The sequence below is a fragment of the Zootermopsis nevadensis genome, unplaced genomic scaffold (assembly GCF_977971745.1).
Source record: "Zootermopsis nevadensis isolate Lab colony 2312 unplaced genomic scaffold, Znev_1.0 Znev_ptg000023l, whole genome shotgun sequence".
Lineage (NCBI taxonomy): Eukaryota > Metazoa > Arthropoda > Insecta > Blattodea > Termopsidae > Zootermopsis > Zootermopsis nevadensis.
This window is the reverse complement of record NW_028259155.1, coordinates 4168188-4185933: the sequence shown is the minus strand read 5'-3', so window position 1 is coordinate 4185933 and position 17746 is coordinate 4168188. Positions and strand designations below refer to the sequence as shown.

General features: G+C 37.0%; 1 protein-coding gene across 6 annotated transcripts in view; it reads right to left on the bottom strand.

The window, feature by feature from the left end:
- The window catches only part of LOC110831268 (proton myo-inositol cotransporter-like), a 55258-nt gene that overhangs the window by 35089 nt on the left and 2423 nt on the right, over nt 1-17746 (bottom strand). For all 6 annotated transcript variants that reach the window (XR_015536670.1, XR_015536671.1, XM_087354370.1 and 3 more), the window contains exons 2-3: nt 8043-8140; nt 2834-2962 (exon numbers count right to left, since the gene is read on the bottom strand). Coding sequence is in view for 4 of the 6 variants with exons in the window: in XM_087354370.1 (XP_087210496.1) it covers nt 2834-2962; nt 8043-8140 (227 nt within the window). In the remaining 2 variants the exon portion in view is untranslated. The remainder of the gene's footprint in view (nt 1-2833; nt 2963-8042; nt 8141-17746) is intronic.

Genomic DNA, 17746 nt, shown 5'->3' with positions numbered 1-17746 from the left:
GATTTTCTAAGTCCCTCCAGGTAAATTCCGTAACAATATCTTAAATTAGGCCAAAACCTCTTCCTTCCACATCCTTTCCGATTCATGATTCATTATCATCCTCTCATTCGACGCTACAGAGTCTGGGCTGATGATAAAGAGTATAAATAAATACTTCCCTCGTTCTGACAGAGATGCCTAGCCTATTTGTTAAATATTTATCTTATCGTAGAGATAACAGCATTTCAATTGGGGTACTTATTCCAATTTCACGAAGACAAATCTGAGAACGCGAGGTTTCCTTTTGTGGGTCACGAGCCAAATTCTATACGAACACTAAGTAAATACACGTAAAAAAACCCAACAGGTTACACAAATAATAATTTCTCCGTATAATTTTCCAAATCATTTGTCTTCATAAATATATCAACACCCAACGAAATTCCTTTCCGTGGAGTCGATAATTTACATAATTTGTTAGTCAGTCAAAGTTTTATCTAGGAATTAATAACCTATTCATTTAGGCTTCTAACTATTGAGCCTAATCTCAACTGTTTAATTCCGCCGTGTTATATAAGTTCAACGATATTTCAGAGATTCTTACTGCCTCCATCTTCAGTGTAGTCATTTCCCTAATGATGGAGGCAGTAAGCACTTATATCGCGTCTGAAAATTTCTACCATACTACACTGCGCGACAACCCAGAAGACAGCCATCTTTGAACTAAATTAGAATTCGTGTTTGGGAAATATGGTTATGATTAAAAAAATATAACACTTTATATGAAATGAATAACTGCTCACAGCAACGGGCCATCTATCCACTGTGGGAAAATAAAATATTTCACGATCATATGACACTGGGTTTTGGATAAAAAAAACTTTTCGTGGAAAATTACTTCAGCAACAAGTTGAATGATGATTTAACTCAACAGTTTTCTTTTTTGTGAACACACATGTTTTCAATACAGCATCTGAGTATCACATATAATTTGTAGAGGACAAGAGAGGGCATTGTGGTCGATGTCTGTCCGAATGTGACATTCGAGGACAGCTGAAAACATTTTCATGGCAATATTTCAGAGTTATTTTAACATCTGTCTATACTTTAGCACTGTCGTTAAAATTGGACAACACAAACGAAGTTCATATTAACACCTACATGTTTTTCTCGAAAAAATTACTGGGTGGAAAAATCCCAAGGCAATTCCACAATCACGTGAGGAAATCTCCGCCATGACGTCGCCATCCAGGCACGAGAAGCTCCAGTAACACAAATGTCAATGACCCGCAACAACTCTGACGACAGTGGCGCCAGCCGCCGTGGTCAAAGGTGAAATTGTCACAAACGCGACAGAATTATTACACTTACGCACGTGGCAAAGACAGGGTATCGGCTCTCCGTAAACCCACTGCCGTCCGAGAGGGCTGCGTATCACAAAAATTGATAACAGCTACTGCTAAAGACCTTTTCTTTGGTTCCTGTTTGTAGTTCAACGACTGGGAGTAGGAACCGAAGCTTTCACAGCGACTGGCACTTACAAAATCTTCTCTGACCATCAGCCTTTGTCACTTGGTTAAAAAAGAACGACGTTCCACTTTACAACTTTACAACTGACGGTCAGATTTTAATGTAACACTTCCAGCCAAACAACAAGCTAACTAAGACTGTATTTGAAGCTGAAAGCGAGCCAATGGGAGGCCAGCGGGCAGCGTCAGGTGTTTCCTGATTGGTGGAGATAGTTTTCGTCACCAGGTACCAGGGCTGACTGCGAGTGAAACCACCAACAGAGTTAAAACTTCTTGGGGTTGAACCATCTCAACAGCTTCGAAAACAAAGTATTTGGACAGAAAACCGCTTTGTAATGCCGCCCATAAATAAGTCCAAAGCCGGATTTTGCAATCTTTTTTTACATTAAAGCCTAATTTATTTAATTATCAGTGAGTCGGTCTATCTTCTTGAGTTTTTCTCCGGTTTTATAATGGTTCAGAGCAAATTCTTCGTCAGCAAATTGAAATTCGCTTTTACGTGATGAATGTTAACAATATTTTCAGAATTTAAATTACATTTTGGCTTTATAATTCTATGAGCTTTCCCCAAATACATACCCCACGCCGAACTCCTATATGATGAGTCACCCACATAGTCAATATCGAGCCTCTTTCTCCATACCAGAATTGGGTACGAAGCTGTCGTTTATCAACACAAAATCCCACTTGAATAGCTGGCGATGCAAATGGGTACACTGAATCATCATTAAGTACTTATGGTAGCGACTGGACTACACGTGTCAGCGAAACTGGGGCATCTAATGGTTCCATTCATTATCTAACCCCAAATGATACGTGGGCATACATGGGGTATCGGTGAGATGATAGTGACACGGGAAAACCGTAGAACTCAGTGTCGCTTTGTCCACTAAAATCCCTCATTCACAGCTCAGGGTGAACCTGACGTGACTAACCATCTGTTTTATGGCATGACCACAAAGCACTCTTAAATTACGTGACAAATATCAACACAATGAAGGCAAGTCTCAGCTAAGATTGGTAAACGACAATGCGTCCAACCAAATGGACCTTTCAAATCCTAAAATATTTAATGAAATTTAATTATTTTGTACTTGGTCACAAGGGTCGATTAATTGCCACTTAATTTGTATATAAAATGTAACTTTGTATGGGACACTCGAAGATTGGCAAATTACATATTCAGGCTACAATAGAAAATCAAAATTGGACAGGACAGTATATGAAAATGTACTTTTCCGTTGACAGAATTTGTAACATTACTCGAATTCTGTTATGAGGACGTACGACATTCCGGTGGCGGTAAACAGAAAATATGAACTTACCAATTCCGACGCCAACAACAACACGTCCCAACAACAAAACTTCTTTCTGGTTTGAAAGACCCATTATCACAGAACCAGCTGTGAACACGAGGCTGGCTAGAAGAATCACAGGTTTCCGACCAAACTTATCTAAAATAGAAATCAAGAATACAAATTATCATTTTGTTTTCTCAAAAACCGGGAGGTTATGCATAGATTAACATTTTCATTCTAATTGTTTAATTTTAACCGTCTAATCACAATAAAATATTTTATTAAATATTAAAATATTATTACTACAATATTTTATTGTGATTAGACGGTTAAAATTAAACAATTACAATTCATCACAATATGACGCAACATTATCATCTCATTTTCATTCTAAAAAAAAAGAAGATGAAGTTCCAGGAATTAAAACGAGAAGCTGAGAATAGGGAAAACTGGAGAGCTCTTTTTGGGCAGAGCAATGGACCTGTCGTAAGACAGAACACTGAATAATAATAATAATAATAAGATTCGAAATAAAAAAAGACTTAATTATTATAACCACCTGCAAATTTACGTGGCGTCACAACCCATAATACCAGAAACCATGTGAAAACCTTAACTCTCGCCTATTTTCATGATTTGAAATTTTATAATTTAAAACTATTACCGAAATTCATTATTTTTATCATAGACCGATGTTATTTCAACCCTATTTTGTAAAGCGTAATATTTCAAATCGCATATTTTACGATTTTCTCCAAACGGATGTTAACGAAACATAAATACGCGTCTCATATTGTCACAGACAACGCATTAGAACGGTATTTGAATCAGCCTTATCTTCCACTGAACAAAAATCCATCAAGTTCATTCATAGCTTAATTATGTATTTCCTGTGCAGACCGAGATTGCATAAGACGCGGGACCTCGACGGATGCCACATATAAAGGATGACCTCAAATGATCAAATCGGTCTTTAACCAGCATAAAACATTCCAAGCACATTCACACGTAAGCGATATTAACTCCCGAAACACATACGAAGCCCTAATCAAATGCAACCGCGAAGCGATATCATAGTTCGTTTGTATGAAGAAAACACTTACATATAATACGCTATTTACATCCAATAAATGAGAACAACAAACAATGCAAGTAATACTTTCATGCATTTAATTAACATTATTTACTTAACAATTATTTATTTTAATCCGTCTTATCACAATATTTAAAATTTCTTATAATTAAGATAATAAAATATCATTGATGTTCCATATCGATTGATCGATTTACATTTCGGAACATTTACATCTTTGGTATGTTTTATTTTTATTTTTATTTTATTGATACTTTCTAACTATAATTTATATATTTTGCATTTTATTCTCTAAATTCTTTTATAAATTCTTTCAAATTCTTTAGTGTTTCTTTCAATCTTTTACTTACAGACCGATATGTACATCTAATAAAATTTAAGAAAAACAACACCTTCGCCCAAAAAATGGAAAAACAAACGTAATGAAACATCACCAAAATACTACAGAAATCATAATTGAGTTTTAAGTTCTTAGATATATTTTACACCTGATGATGGTTTTATAAAAACCGAAACATGTTGTGTAAATGTTCCGAAATGTAAATCGATCAATCGATATGGAACATCAATGATATTTTATTATCTTAATTATAAGAAATTTTAAATATTGTGATAAGACGGATTAAAATAAATAATTGTTATAATATTCACAATATGACGCAATTACAAAATGTTATTATTTACTTACATTGATGTTTACTGGGTATATTTACCGAATATGATGAAGACAAAAGCCCATTTTGAACATGTGGGAAATACAAAAAAGGCAAAATGTCTAATTCCTACTACTGCGTAATTTTCACAAAGAAATAAACGTATCGAGAGTTTTTTTTAAAAAAAACCTTTCGGGAAAACTTTTTCAAAAACGCAATTGTGCGTGTAAACGAATTTGTCCGTTCTCATCTCAAATATACTATATAATCTTTTGCAAATGTAAAACCTTTCTGTTAACGCCTCGAAACATGGGGAAAATTCTCAATTAAATATGTAACGTATGTAGTCAATTTCTTAACAGATACTCCAACATATTTTGGTTTGCCGAAGAAAATTATGCACTCTTTAATGTGACCTTCGAGCAGACGAACAGATTATCTGAAGTTAAATTTCAGACAAATTAAAAAGTTCTGCATTCATGGAGCACTACTGCAGACGATTTAGAACATTTTATTTTTAGTCAAAGTTGCGGCCCGCGGGCCACAACCGGCCCCAGACAACCTACAGTCAGGCCACCGGGATTATTTATTAATTTCTTTGTAGTTACAAGTGCGTTTTCTTTGTTCGGAATATCTTGAAAAGAAAACAGTGATTTTTATCTAATCTGCTGCTTTATCTGCTACTGGCTTTGAAAACTGTGTCAGATACAAACTAGCGCAGAAGCAAATTTAAAATAATACATAACTCTATAGTAATTTATAAATATTTAAGTAAAACGTACATTTCAACTTGTGCTGTGGTAATTTGTTCGTTCTGAACAAATACTGTTAAAAAATAAAAAAGTAAATCTTTCACAGTATACGCCATGTAGGCGCTTGGGGTGAGAGCAGGTATAGCTCCTACTGATTCTCAACCTCAGCACTAGATGGGGTTAACGTCACGCCCAGGTCTCGCGTTACCCCCGGGAAACGACCCCGGTACCCATTAGACAGACTGGGTGGGCCCCAGAGCCGGTCTGGACGCAGAGGCTAGAGGAAAAACCATCTGCCCCCATCGGGGATCGAACCCCGGTCGTCCAGTCCACAATCAGTCACTACACTGATTGAGCTACATACTCTTAAAGACAACAAAAATTAATATTATTTTCAAAAAAATATGCCCGGAAGGGATTCTTGACCCTTGGGTTCAAGGGAAAAAAATATGTTCAACCTGAAGGAAGAAAAGATTTGGACACCTCAGAGATATATTGAATTTACCTTGTGAAAGGGAAATAGCATTTGAGTACATCCCTCGTGATTAGCATTTCAAAGCTCGCAGATAAATACAGCGAATGTAACCCAATAAACACTGCCCCCATTCGGATGTTTCTTCACGTTCGTCCTTGTTTAAACCTTTCTCATAGTAAAACAACGTCTCGCTTGTTGAATGCGAACATTAAGACAAGAACCTTGAGATGGACATTCAATGAGGATGTACTCATCACAATGTTAAACTCTCCTGACGTAAAGTGCAATTTGACTATTCCCACTTTAATTCCAGGCTAAGTGCGGCATTGTAAAATTCACGATGAAAATTAATCATTTACAACTAAAGACAAAAACAGTTTCCACTACTGAAGTTAAAACATTTACAGTAACCTGACCAGAAAATTAATTTAAAAACAATTCAAATTCACGTCGACCCGGAGACCGGCTATCCTGACTGGGGGTGTCTTCGTGGTTTTCCTCAGCACCTCCAGGCGAATTCCGGGACAGTAAATTAAAAATTAGGCCATGACCACTTCCTTCCAAATCCTTCCCAATTCATTATCATCCTCTCATTCGACTACCACTGATAGCACGTGGTTAAATAAACTATAAATAAATATTAAATTAATTATTCGGTTTTTGTCCGTCTAATCACAATTATATTTAAAATTTACAAATAAGATAATTAAAATATCATTTTATGTTGTTCCAAATGTAAATCGATTATTCGATGTGAAACATAAAATGATATTTTAATTATCTTATTTGTAAATTTTAAATATAATTATGATTAGACGGACAAAAACCGAATAATTAATTTAATATTTGATTCACAATATGACGCAATTATACTATCTTATAAATAAATATTTAAATTGAGACTTCAGATTTTAATTGCATGCCAGCCCCATGAAGGTTAAGCTACAGTTATTTTCCGGAACAGCTGTAAGGAAATCTACAAAGTAAACACTTCCATGCTGAAGATGTGTTCATCTGTGACGTAATTAGTAAGTCCTCTCATTCAGAAGAAAAAACCTTCATTAATATAGTAAAACGAAACCAGTATGTTTCTTGCTATCAAAGTAAAAGTATTCGTCCAACTGAATCGAAACCATCTTTTTACATCACATAAAGAAATTCTATAAAGCGGTAAATACGTTGAACGTAATCAGAAACACTTTTACGATCTAACCTTATCAAACACGCTGGTTTGAGGCTTCTCTTTGCGGAAAGCGGAAATCTCAACTATCTAAGAGGCTAACAACGCAACGCTAACTGGTTCACCGATGCATTCTACGTGGTCGGTTCTGCTACGTTCCGGTATATAAAGAATCAGTGAACCACGAAGTTAAGACAGGATTTTCTTACATTTTCCCCTTTTTCGAAGGGTTAGCCGGGCTAACACGGTAAATATAAACTCTCTGTCCCTGTGTTAAATAAATTCACAAAGATAAATTCTATTACACATAATCTGTCTTAAATTTCCAACGTTCAACTGCGCATGGCGTTTTGGTTTTGTCATAAAAACTTAGTTTCTCTAAAAGTTTTCTTTTGGCCTTCAACCACGACATAAAATTATAATTTCCCTAAAGCTGCTACATTTTCATTTAATCTTAAGCTCTTTAATTTAAATACCCCAACACCAAGAGTAAAGAATACGTACTGGGTTACATTAGGTTAGGTTATGTTGGGTTAGGTTGGGTTAGGTTAGGTTACATTAGGTTAGATTAGGTTAGTTTACATTATATTAGGTTAGGTTACATTAGGTTAGATTAGGTTAGGTTAGGTTATGTTGCGTTAGGTTGGGTTAGGTTAGGTTACATTAGGTTAGGTTAGATTAGGTTAGGTTAGGTTACATTAGGTTAGATTAGGTAAGGTTAGGTTAGGTTAGATTAGGTTACATTAGATTAGGTTAGGTTACATTAGGTTAGGTTAGGTTAGGTTATGTTGGGTTAGGTTAGGTTACATTAGGTTAGGTTAGATTAGGTTACATTAGGTTAGGTTAGGTTACATTAGGTTAGGTTAGATTAGATTGGTTAGGTTAGGTTAGCATATTGTAGGCTTAAGTACCATATTATGGTAGAAGTTTACCGACGTTTCAGAGATCCCTGCTGCCTTTATAACCACTCAGACCATAAAGCATCGAAAATGAAGGCTACCGATTTTATGCCAGCCGTCAAGCACGCAAACATATTCCTTCATATAGAATACGAAAGAATATGAGATAAGACTTCCGACATACCTGTCAGCCATCCACCAATGAGAGCGAATATCCAAGCAGCTGCAATTGTTGCAGACACAATGGCTTCATGCCACTCGGTTGAGAGATTGAATTCATCCCTGCCAATAGAAGAAGAAAAAATAGATTTACATTTTTTTCTATTAAAATAACACAAACATCCAATTCTCTCCACAACTGCACACAAATAAAAGTCTATAAAACGTAAACTAACGGCATACTTCTACAGTGCCGCAGATAATAAAATCACAATTTTCTTATCCACACTGAAGCAACGCACAGTATCAGAAAAGAATTCCAATCCACATTAGCATAATTTATTTTCCAGAAACGTATTCCTCCGAAATGGCATCATTCCACAAGCTGCCGTCAAAAATAACAATTCATACTTAATCCATTTGCTTTCCTATATTTGTCGCAAGTTCAGCCCGTGAGATGGGCAGAACTTGTGGAAATTAATTAGTAATTAATTAATTAATTAATTAATAAGAACTGTCGTTTTGAAATACGGATACCTCGGGTTCATATCTCGACCTGGACTGACGTTGTTCATGATTTTCTCAGTCCCTCAATGCAAACACTGGGATAGTATCTTAAAACAGGCCACAACCGCTTCCTTTCACATCCCTTCCAATTAACTGTTCATTAACCTGCCCTCAAATAATAAAACTTTTCTTGCAAAAACTTTGCCTTCCGTCTTCCATCCACTGTCAGCAGGCAAAACATGTCTAATCCGAATTTCTCGTCAACTGCAATGCCCTAATGGGTCACTTATCTTATTGAGAGAGCACTAGGTCACAGAGATAATGCACTCGGTGAAAAGTGGATGGGGGAAATTTTGTTTGAAGCATATGAATACTTTTAACCCCGGAAGCCGAAGGTCGTCTAATGAAATTCCGTACAGATATTTAAGAATTATTTATACAAACTGGACTTCACAGGGTTATGGCTTCTGTTACTGGTAATTTGAGCTAATTTTCGTCATAATATATTTTTCTTTCTTCCCGCGATTAGTCTGTTTTACATTTTCCCCAAGATAATGCAAGGGAAAACCCACAAAATAGGTAGTGTTCACTTCTACAGCATTTAAAATTCATAATAGCCTGGGCTGTATGATTAACAACTAATAATAGTGATGGCAAATCTACACTACTGATTATGGACGACATGTCGTAGTAACATCCTGCCTTAGCATATAATTTATTACAGTTTCAGTCTGCCGAACATGGCTAACTAATTAACATATTTATCTTCTCTCTACGCCTTTAAACGAACGGTGACAATGAGTTACTAGTTCAAGGGCGAGAATATTTCAAGCAATGGAAATACATTTCCCTTCAAGCAACAACTGAATAAAAAAGACCAGTTAACAATAATTTAAAATATTTCACAAAATTATAAAATTGTCAGCCCTGAAGATGGACACAGATTTTTTATCCGAAACACTGGAATCTAACTACGAGTTTTCACGACGTCATATAGACGTTTCAGAAGTTCTTCCTGCTTCCAACAGGGCGATGAAGTATGAAGATGGAGGCAGCAAGCACCTCTGAAAAATCGGTAAATTTCTACCAAACTACTTTGTTACAATACTGTGATATAGATACCAACGTTTTCAGAGGACCATAATGAATCCATTTGAAAAATCGAGCTATTGAACAGACAGTCTTCAGCCTAGATGCCACTACGGTAAGGTAAGGTAATTTCCTATCAAAATGCTTCCAGAACCGAGACAGTGCCTTCTGCTTCTATGAAGAAATATAAATTAACTATCCACGTGTTCTCACGTGGCAGAATGTCAAACAAAGTTGTATAATACGTAACAGACCAAGCGTGAAATCGTTTCGATGTTAAGTCGCAATATCTGAAGAAATTTTATTCTTATAAAGAAAATTTCGTAAACCGTACTTATATAATGGATACAATTAAGCAATAATAAAAATTTTATTGCGAAGGACACATATACAAAGTATATTTATATCTCAGAGGGGTATAATTTATCCACAAAAAAAAGTCATCGCATGTCCGGGAATGCTTCATTATAGATAATAGTATATTTTTCGAAGTCAGAGACACAATAAAAACAGCATAATCGTTTAAAAATTTTCATACTTCCCTTCCTTGTTCAGGATCCTAGTAAACGAAATACCTGTAACTCCGCAAAGAATAATTCCCCGACATAAACTGACTATAAAATACTTTTCCAGATTCGGTCTGATATCTCCATGTATTTCCACGAAAAAGGGGTACATCGTGTTTTGGTAACTACGTGAAATAAATACAAAAGATTAAAACAAAACATAAAAAAAAAGACTTGAGGTTTTCACGACAGTGAGTCTGCAGCGAGGACCTCTGAAACGTCGATAAACTTCTACCAGACTACACGGAGCAAAACAACCCAGAAGACAGCCATCTTCAAAACATGATATCCCATCTACATATAACTTCACTATCAAACACCAATGACGTCATACCGCCCACATAAGTAATAAATAGTTCTGTTCGGTTGACTCATCCCAACTTCTAGAAACTTGCATCTAATATCAAAAGTTTGTGTTTACTTAAGCTACTATAAGATTTCCCTTTTGTTCTCTTTACTGTTAATTGTAGGATCAAGCATACAGCTTCGTCCAGAAGGATGACGCACATCATGAGCTCTCAAATCGTCTTGACTCAAGATTTAGTAGTAATTTCTCACTCCACAGTCATAGAATGTTCCTGAAGGATCACTTAGGCAAGAGTTATTTGCACAACTACAAAAGACGTCTGTGCAAATACTGATCCTTGGACGCGTCATATCCAAGTCATGACCCACTGTATTTTGAAGAAACATGTTAAGTGTACACCCGTCCACAGGAAACTGTTTATTTTCAAATGGATAATTCCAGAGTTAACATTATTCTCCTCAAAGAAACAAGCTCAAAGTACGAGGTGCGATCGGAAAGTTTCAAGACTGTGTCAATAGAGGGCGAACCGGATGTAGTACGAGCTTCTGCCTCTAGGGGGTGCGGCCTACATTCATAGTGAATCAGTGTGCCAGCCGGCATCATCGAATTAGCATTTGTTTCTTAGTTACGGGCGTTTTGGTAGTGCATTACACCGACCCTCCTGCGATTTCGGAATGGCGTGTGCATCAAATTTTGCCAAAGACTCGCCAAAACGGCTACGGAAACCTATGAAATGCTAAAGCAAGCATTTGGGGAGTCCGCAATGGGTCGTGCACAAACTTTTGTGTGGCATTCACGTTTTAAAAATGGCCGAACCTCTGTCGATGATGACGAGCGTTCTGGACGACCATCTTCGAGCACAACGCCCGAAAATGTTACGAAGATTCGGCAGGCCATTCACGAAGATCGACGTCGTACCATCAACGACTTGTGCGACATTGTTGGGATAGGCTATGGGACCTGTCTGCTGATTCTAAAGGAAGAACTCCACATGCGACGCATCATGACAACGCGCCAGCGCACACCGCCCTCAAAGTTCGGCAGTTTTTGGCCTCAAACACCATGGCCGTCATCCCGCACCCTCCTTATTCGCCGTGTGACTTCTTCCTCTTCCCAAAGATGAAAATTCAGCTAAAAGGAAGGAGATTTGAGACGATAGAAGAGATTCAGGCAGAATCGCAGATGGTGCTTGACAGGCTGACAAAGAAAGATTCCCAGGGATGCTTCCAGGCTTGGCAGCGGCGCTGGGATCGTTGTGTTCACTCCCAGGGGAACTACTTCGAGGGTGATGGATGAATTTAATACCTGAGATAAGTGTACGGGTTTTTATACGCGCAGTCTGTAAACCTTTCGATCGCACCTAGTATGTTCTTTGTGTTTCCACGTAGAGCTCTGTTTAATCTCATTAAGAACCGTCACACGCGCTCAAAAAATTAAATTACATCCATCTTCCATCCACTGTTGTATTTCTCCCACATCATTACTACCGTATAATTCACAGTACTTTTAATATGGCCACGTAAATAAAAGAATACATCGGGTTTAAGTCAGGCGATCTTGTGGGCCATAAAACAGTTCCGCCTCTAACTACGCATCCGTCTGAACACGTGTCATTCAAAACTGTCCTGACATCGATGCAAAAACCACATGCACGCGTGTCTACAGTGGGTCACGCTCAATAAAAACGTTGTTTGGCGTCGCGACGGAATGGCTCCAAGTAGACACAGGACTTAACTGACGGAGGACCCGTTATACACGTTCTGCAGCTGCGATATTCCGCGTTATGATACCACGATGTTCAACAACGTCATCAGCGGTTGTGTCTTCCAGTTTTTGTGTCCGGAATTTAATTTATTTTTGTTTTTGTGCTGCTATGAACACAATTTCACTCTCTCCCTCCGGCGTCGATCGATACAAGAAAATTGTTTTCTGTCAGTAATTCGACGACGGGTAAATAGTCCTGGTGACCACTACGTGCCTCGACTTCGTCGCCGTACGTATATTAATCTTCAGTTTTAACTTACATTTGTCTTTAATTTCAATGACTTCTTTGTGTTTTTGGATATTTTCGAATTATTTTCTGTTGAAAAGATATTTACGCCATAAAATGTTCTTTACGTGATCCACTAATTCTTGAGACATGACTAAACTTTTGGTTTTAGAATTCAATCATAAGATCTTACAATAAATAACACATAAGAATCCGCTGTGCAAATGTTTAACAGCAAATCCCCTGAATTATTTACGACATTTAGTTAATTATTGATTTAAAAACGTGCAGCCTATATGTACATGTGATTCATAAATCAATTTTATTCTGAATGTAAAAACTACAGTTTTTGTTCATAAACGTTACCACAAAATTCCAAGACTCGTAGTTCGAAAAATATTTCCCCATACAAAAAAATATAGACCAATCACAGCCACAGAGACATCACATAACACCGAGTCATAACATATAAAAAGTGGGCTCCTATGCTCACCACGCGACGCACTTGGCTAGCATATGGGAATCCTGGATAAAAACCCGAGGTCAACTATCATGTGAGACTTACTTCAAGATTTTTAAAACAAATCCTTGAAAGTACCTTCACGCTGGATTCGACGTCTTCCTTAAAAATTTCACAACTCATAATAACACAGACAATTTTTTATATCAAACGTTCTGCTTCGTAGCTTGGGCACAGAGAAATCGCTTACAAGTGTTTTCCGACTTTTTAAACACCCTGCAACACTTAAATATAAAATTAACAGCCTGTAACACTAATAGACGTGACTAAATCACAGTAATGTCTTCATTAAGTAAAATTACCAGCTAAGAAATGGACTTTCGTGGCTTAGAATCCGATATGAACACGCCCTAATCATTCTCCAGCCAACATAAGACATATCCAAGGATAATTCCTCTAAGAGTAAATGCAACCGGAACGCGTAACTGTGAATTATAACGTCTTCAAAGCGCGGAAGCCTATTTTAAATGGCGAAACATAACGAAGCAATAACTACAACATTAAATTGTAAAGATATTCGAATATCGGTTGCGACCAGCATTCCTAACTGATGTTTATCTTGGTTTTACTTAGGCACCCCTTATTCATAATTACTTCACTTAAAACTCCAAACACTTCACAATAATTAAAGTTCCTGACGTCGATTATCGATTATTCATAGATATATTGTTTTAAAATGCATAAAATATGACCTTGGACTAAACACGAAATAACATACACATTTAAATCAGTTATGTAAATCTAAAACTTAACTGGTACTAATTTCTCACACAGAGAAAACTTTTCTTTCCATAAAATGTGATCATCCATAAAGAACCAAATATAATAATAATAAAAAAATGAAATTATTCCACAAAATTATTCGCAATATTATTTTTTTTAAAAAATACTAGCATAGTTAAAATCCAACGAATATAACCAAAAATTCTGCGAGTATATTTATAATACATTCTAATTATCATTTTGTAATACATTTCCCCTTAATGCAATTTATATTCATGTCTACATCTCTTATTATGACCCAAGTGCGTGTGAAGGTTACAGAAATGATACGACCCTCCTACATTAATAAGATACATAACATATTCAGAACACACAGGCTAAAGCAGAGATGGAGAACTCCATAAAATGTTTCAGTCGCAGTACGTGAGGAGATCAAATCCTCAAATCCTCAAATCCTTCCTTATACTGTCACTATGGAAACTTCATACATTTGACGATCTTAAATGTAACTAATTTAATTAATTTTATTTATTCTGTGATACTTGTACAATAACTGCCACGGTGGTCTAGCGGTTAGAACGCTGGCCTTGTAATCCTGGGGGTCTCGGGTTCGATTCCCGGCGGTGCCCGAATTTATAACTTGTGTTGGGCAAGGCCGTGGTCTAGGCAACACGGAGTTTTCCTCCGGGGGCTTCCCCGGTTTCTCCGTGGCATCCCGACAATTACTCCACTCACACACAGAAGAAGGCAATGGCAAACCACTTCTGGATCATCTGCCAAGAACGTATATGAACAGGTCCCAGTCCGAGAAAAGGATGGAAGGATCCTGTTCATATGGACGTGTCGTCAGACAGAACACTAAATAATAATAAGATGACGTGGTCTAGCGGTTAGAACGCTGGCCTTGTAATCCTGGGGGTCTCGGGTTCGATTCCCGGCGGTGCCCGAATTTATAACTTGTATTGGGCAAGGCAGTGGTCTAGGCAACACGGAGTTTTCCTCCGGGGGCTTCCCCGGTTTCTCCGTGGCATTCACACACAGAAGAAGGCAATGGCAAACCACTTCTGGATCATCTGCCAAGAACGTATATGAACAGGTCCCAGTCCGAGAAAAGGATCGCAGGATCCTGTTCATATGGACCTGTCGTCAGACAGAACACTAAAAAAAATAACTCGGATATGTCGTCTTCCGAACACCGAAAATATTTCCCAGTTTCGTTATACTTAACTTATTAATTCGAATTGTCATTTGTTATTGTTTGTTGTCATGACATATATTAAGGACTTTAATGTCAAGGAAATGTCAAAACTGTGATAAATTAAAGCACATTTTCTTCTTGTATTATTCCATTAAGAAATATTTGAAATCGCCACGGAACCAATGGAATTTTGTCGCTTTATCGTCGAATGATACGTTAGTCCTACATTGAATGTGATATTGGACGTTATCTTATCTCACTAATGGTGATTAAACGGAGAATCGATATTTTATGGCTTCGTATTTATGTTTGTTGTTACACGTGTTGGCACACCTGTAGACCAAAGCCGCTGCTGATAAAGTTACGTAAATATAAATTTAAAATAATAAACTATATTAGCTTCAAATTGAAATCGAAGGAATTAGATTAAGGAGGCGAGAGAAATGAAAGAAAAGGGAGCAAATAAACAGAAATCAACCGAATGAAGATGCAAAAGGAAATTAATTCAAGGGAAAAGAGAGAATCGAAGATTTAATATTTAAGCAAATGCATTAAGTGTACAGAAATATAAGGTATAAACAAACCATCTAATAAGAATGTATTTAAAGTTGGTTAGCGAAAGATAATAAATAACGAAAAAAGCAAAGGAAAAGATAAACTGACAATAGTGATCACAAATATTGTACTTTTTTTGTGTGTGTTCTGTCTGACGACAGGTCCATATGAACAGGATCCTTCCATCCTTTTCTCGGACTGGGACCTGTTCATATACGTTCTTGGCAGATGATCCAGAAGTGGTTTGCCATTGCCTTCTTCTGTGTGTGAATGGAGTAATTGTTGGGATGCCACGGAGGAAAACTCCGTGTTGCCTAGACCACGGCCTTGCCCAACACGAGTTATAAATTCGAACCCGAGACCCCAGGATTACAAGGCCAGCGTTCTAACCGCTAGACCACCGTGGCTATAACATTACTCCATTAACCACCTCTTAACATAAATCGATTTAACTGTATAAACTATTTACTAACAATTCTGTTTTATTTATTTTTTTATTGATTATTTCACGACGCTTATTCAGTAGCTAAAACTATACAGAGTCGAATGAGAGTATAATATAGTTAATAATGAAGGCAGAACCTTAAATCTCACTCAATTTATTTTAAAATACCGAGATTATGATGCTGAGTGTGACAATGTGGTGATCCTTGGAGGTTAACACGAAAAACTGTTGGTACTATCGCATGTATGACTCGTTATTTCGGGAGCAAGTTAAAATCGTATCGAATTTAGCAAGATAGTTTGATTTCGAATCTTTGTTCTTCGCAAATTCCAAGATGTTCGCCAAAAACATAGATCAGGTTCCGAATACATGAGCGACCCACAAGCAGGCCACCAGCTAAACCAATATTTCACTGAAGTTTATTCTAAACGATATAATGAACTGTATTGATTCTTACATGAGGTCGTCTGCACTTGATGACGTAAAAGGGATACTACATACGTAATTAACGCTATCATGTAGGCATATGTCATCATCATAAGGCAAATTATTACATTTTGAATCAATTTAATGACGTTATTAGTGTTTCAACATCCAATTCAGTCAGTTAAAAAATTGCGACAAAATATAAAATCTGAATAAATGTGCGTAGGACAAGATAAAGACCTCAAGTTTACGTCAGGTTATCACTTGCAGAAAACTAGCAAGCGCCTTGGTATTTCAATCGCTCCTTGAACCCAGTAGCGTGCCAGGCCTGTAAATAATTAAGTTTTCTCCCCGTAAACAACTTTCACGCAACCGTATTAAAATATTCATTGACGGCTGAAATATAATATATCACATTTTCACAGAAAAAATAAAATTCGGTTCGGATATTTTCTCTTCATGGCTCGACAAATTCCAATCCTTCTCAATTATTTAAAAGACCTGCACTCAATAAATGGGTATCTTAGACGGAATGAAATATATATAATATAATGCACCAGTAACATTAGGCCCTACATTATTTATTATATGACCGAACACGTGTGAACCCTGAACTTAAAACGTACGGTTTAATATTCATCAGAACATGAGACTTAAATGGCACTGAACCTCGTGGCATAAAGTTCAGAGCAGGTTCTATTGACATTATTTACATATGACACGAAGCGTAATTTTATAGTACGTAATGGCATAAATACCAGCTTTTTAATAATAATAATAAAATAAGTTTTCCAACCCTAAATAAAGCGACAACCTCCCTTATAATCCGTCCAACCCATTCTCCCGAGACTGGCACCGAGAGACTGAACCTTCTCGTCGTGTGTAAATCCATACAATATTGCCAACCTGACAGGCACACAATTTTGTTTTACTTTGCGATACTGCGCGTACCTGAAAAATATCGATATGAAAAATATCGATTCTTCATTCAACCGCGTTACACAGCATTCCTAATTACGAACTGATAAATATGTAGAAGGAAATAGTCGTGGTATTGTTTAGGTGTATTATCCCATAATTTCCGGTGGTACTGAATAAAATAACGAAAAATATTTGTTATGGTAACCGATTTCTGGATCGGTATTCCAAACTCTTGACCTCAGAGATACGACGCAAAAACACTACCTACAAGGCGGTGAATATCAAAGGATCAGAGATGGCGTTGGTGGGCAGTGACCAGATGGCCTACGAACACGAGGTTCGCCCACGAGGGCGAAGAACAATGAAGCATCCCGATATTTCCTGACATCATCTGCGAGGATACCAACAACATAAAAAACTACCAATATATCTGTCTGAACCTTCTGAAAAGAATTTCATACGACGTGCATTATTTATGTTAC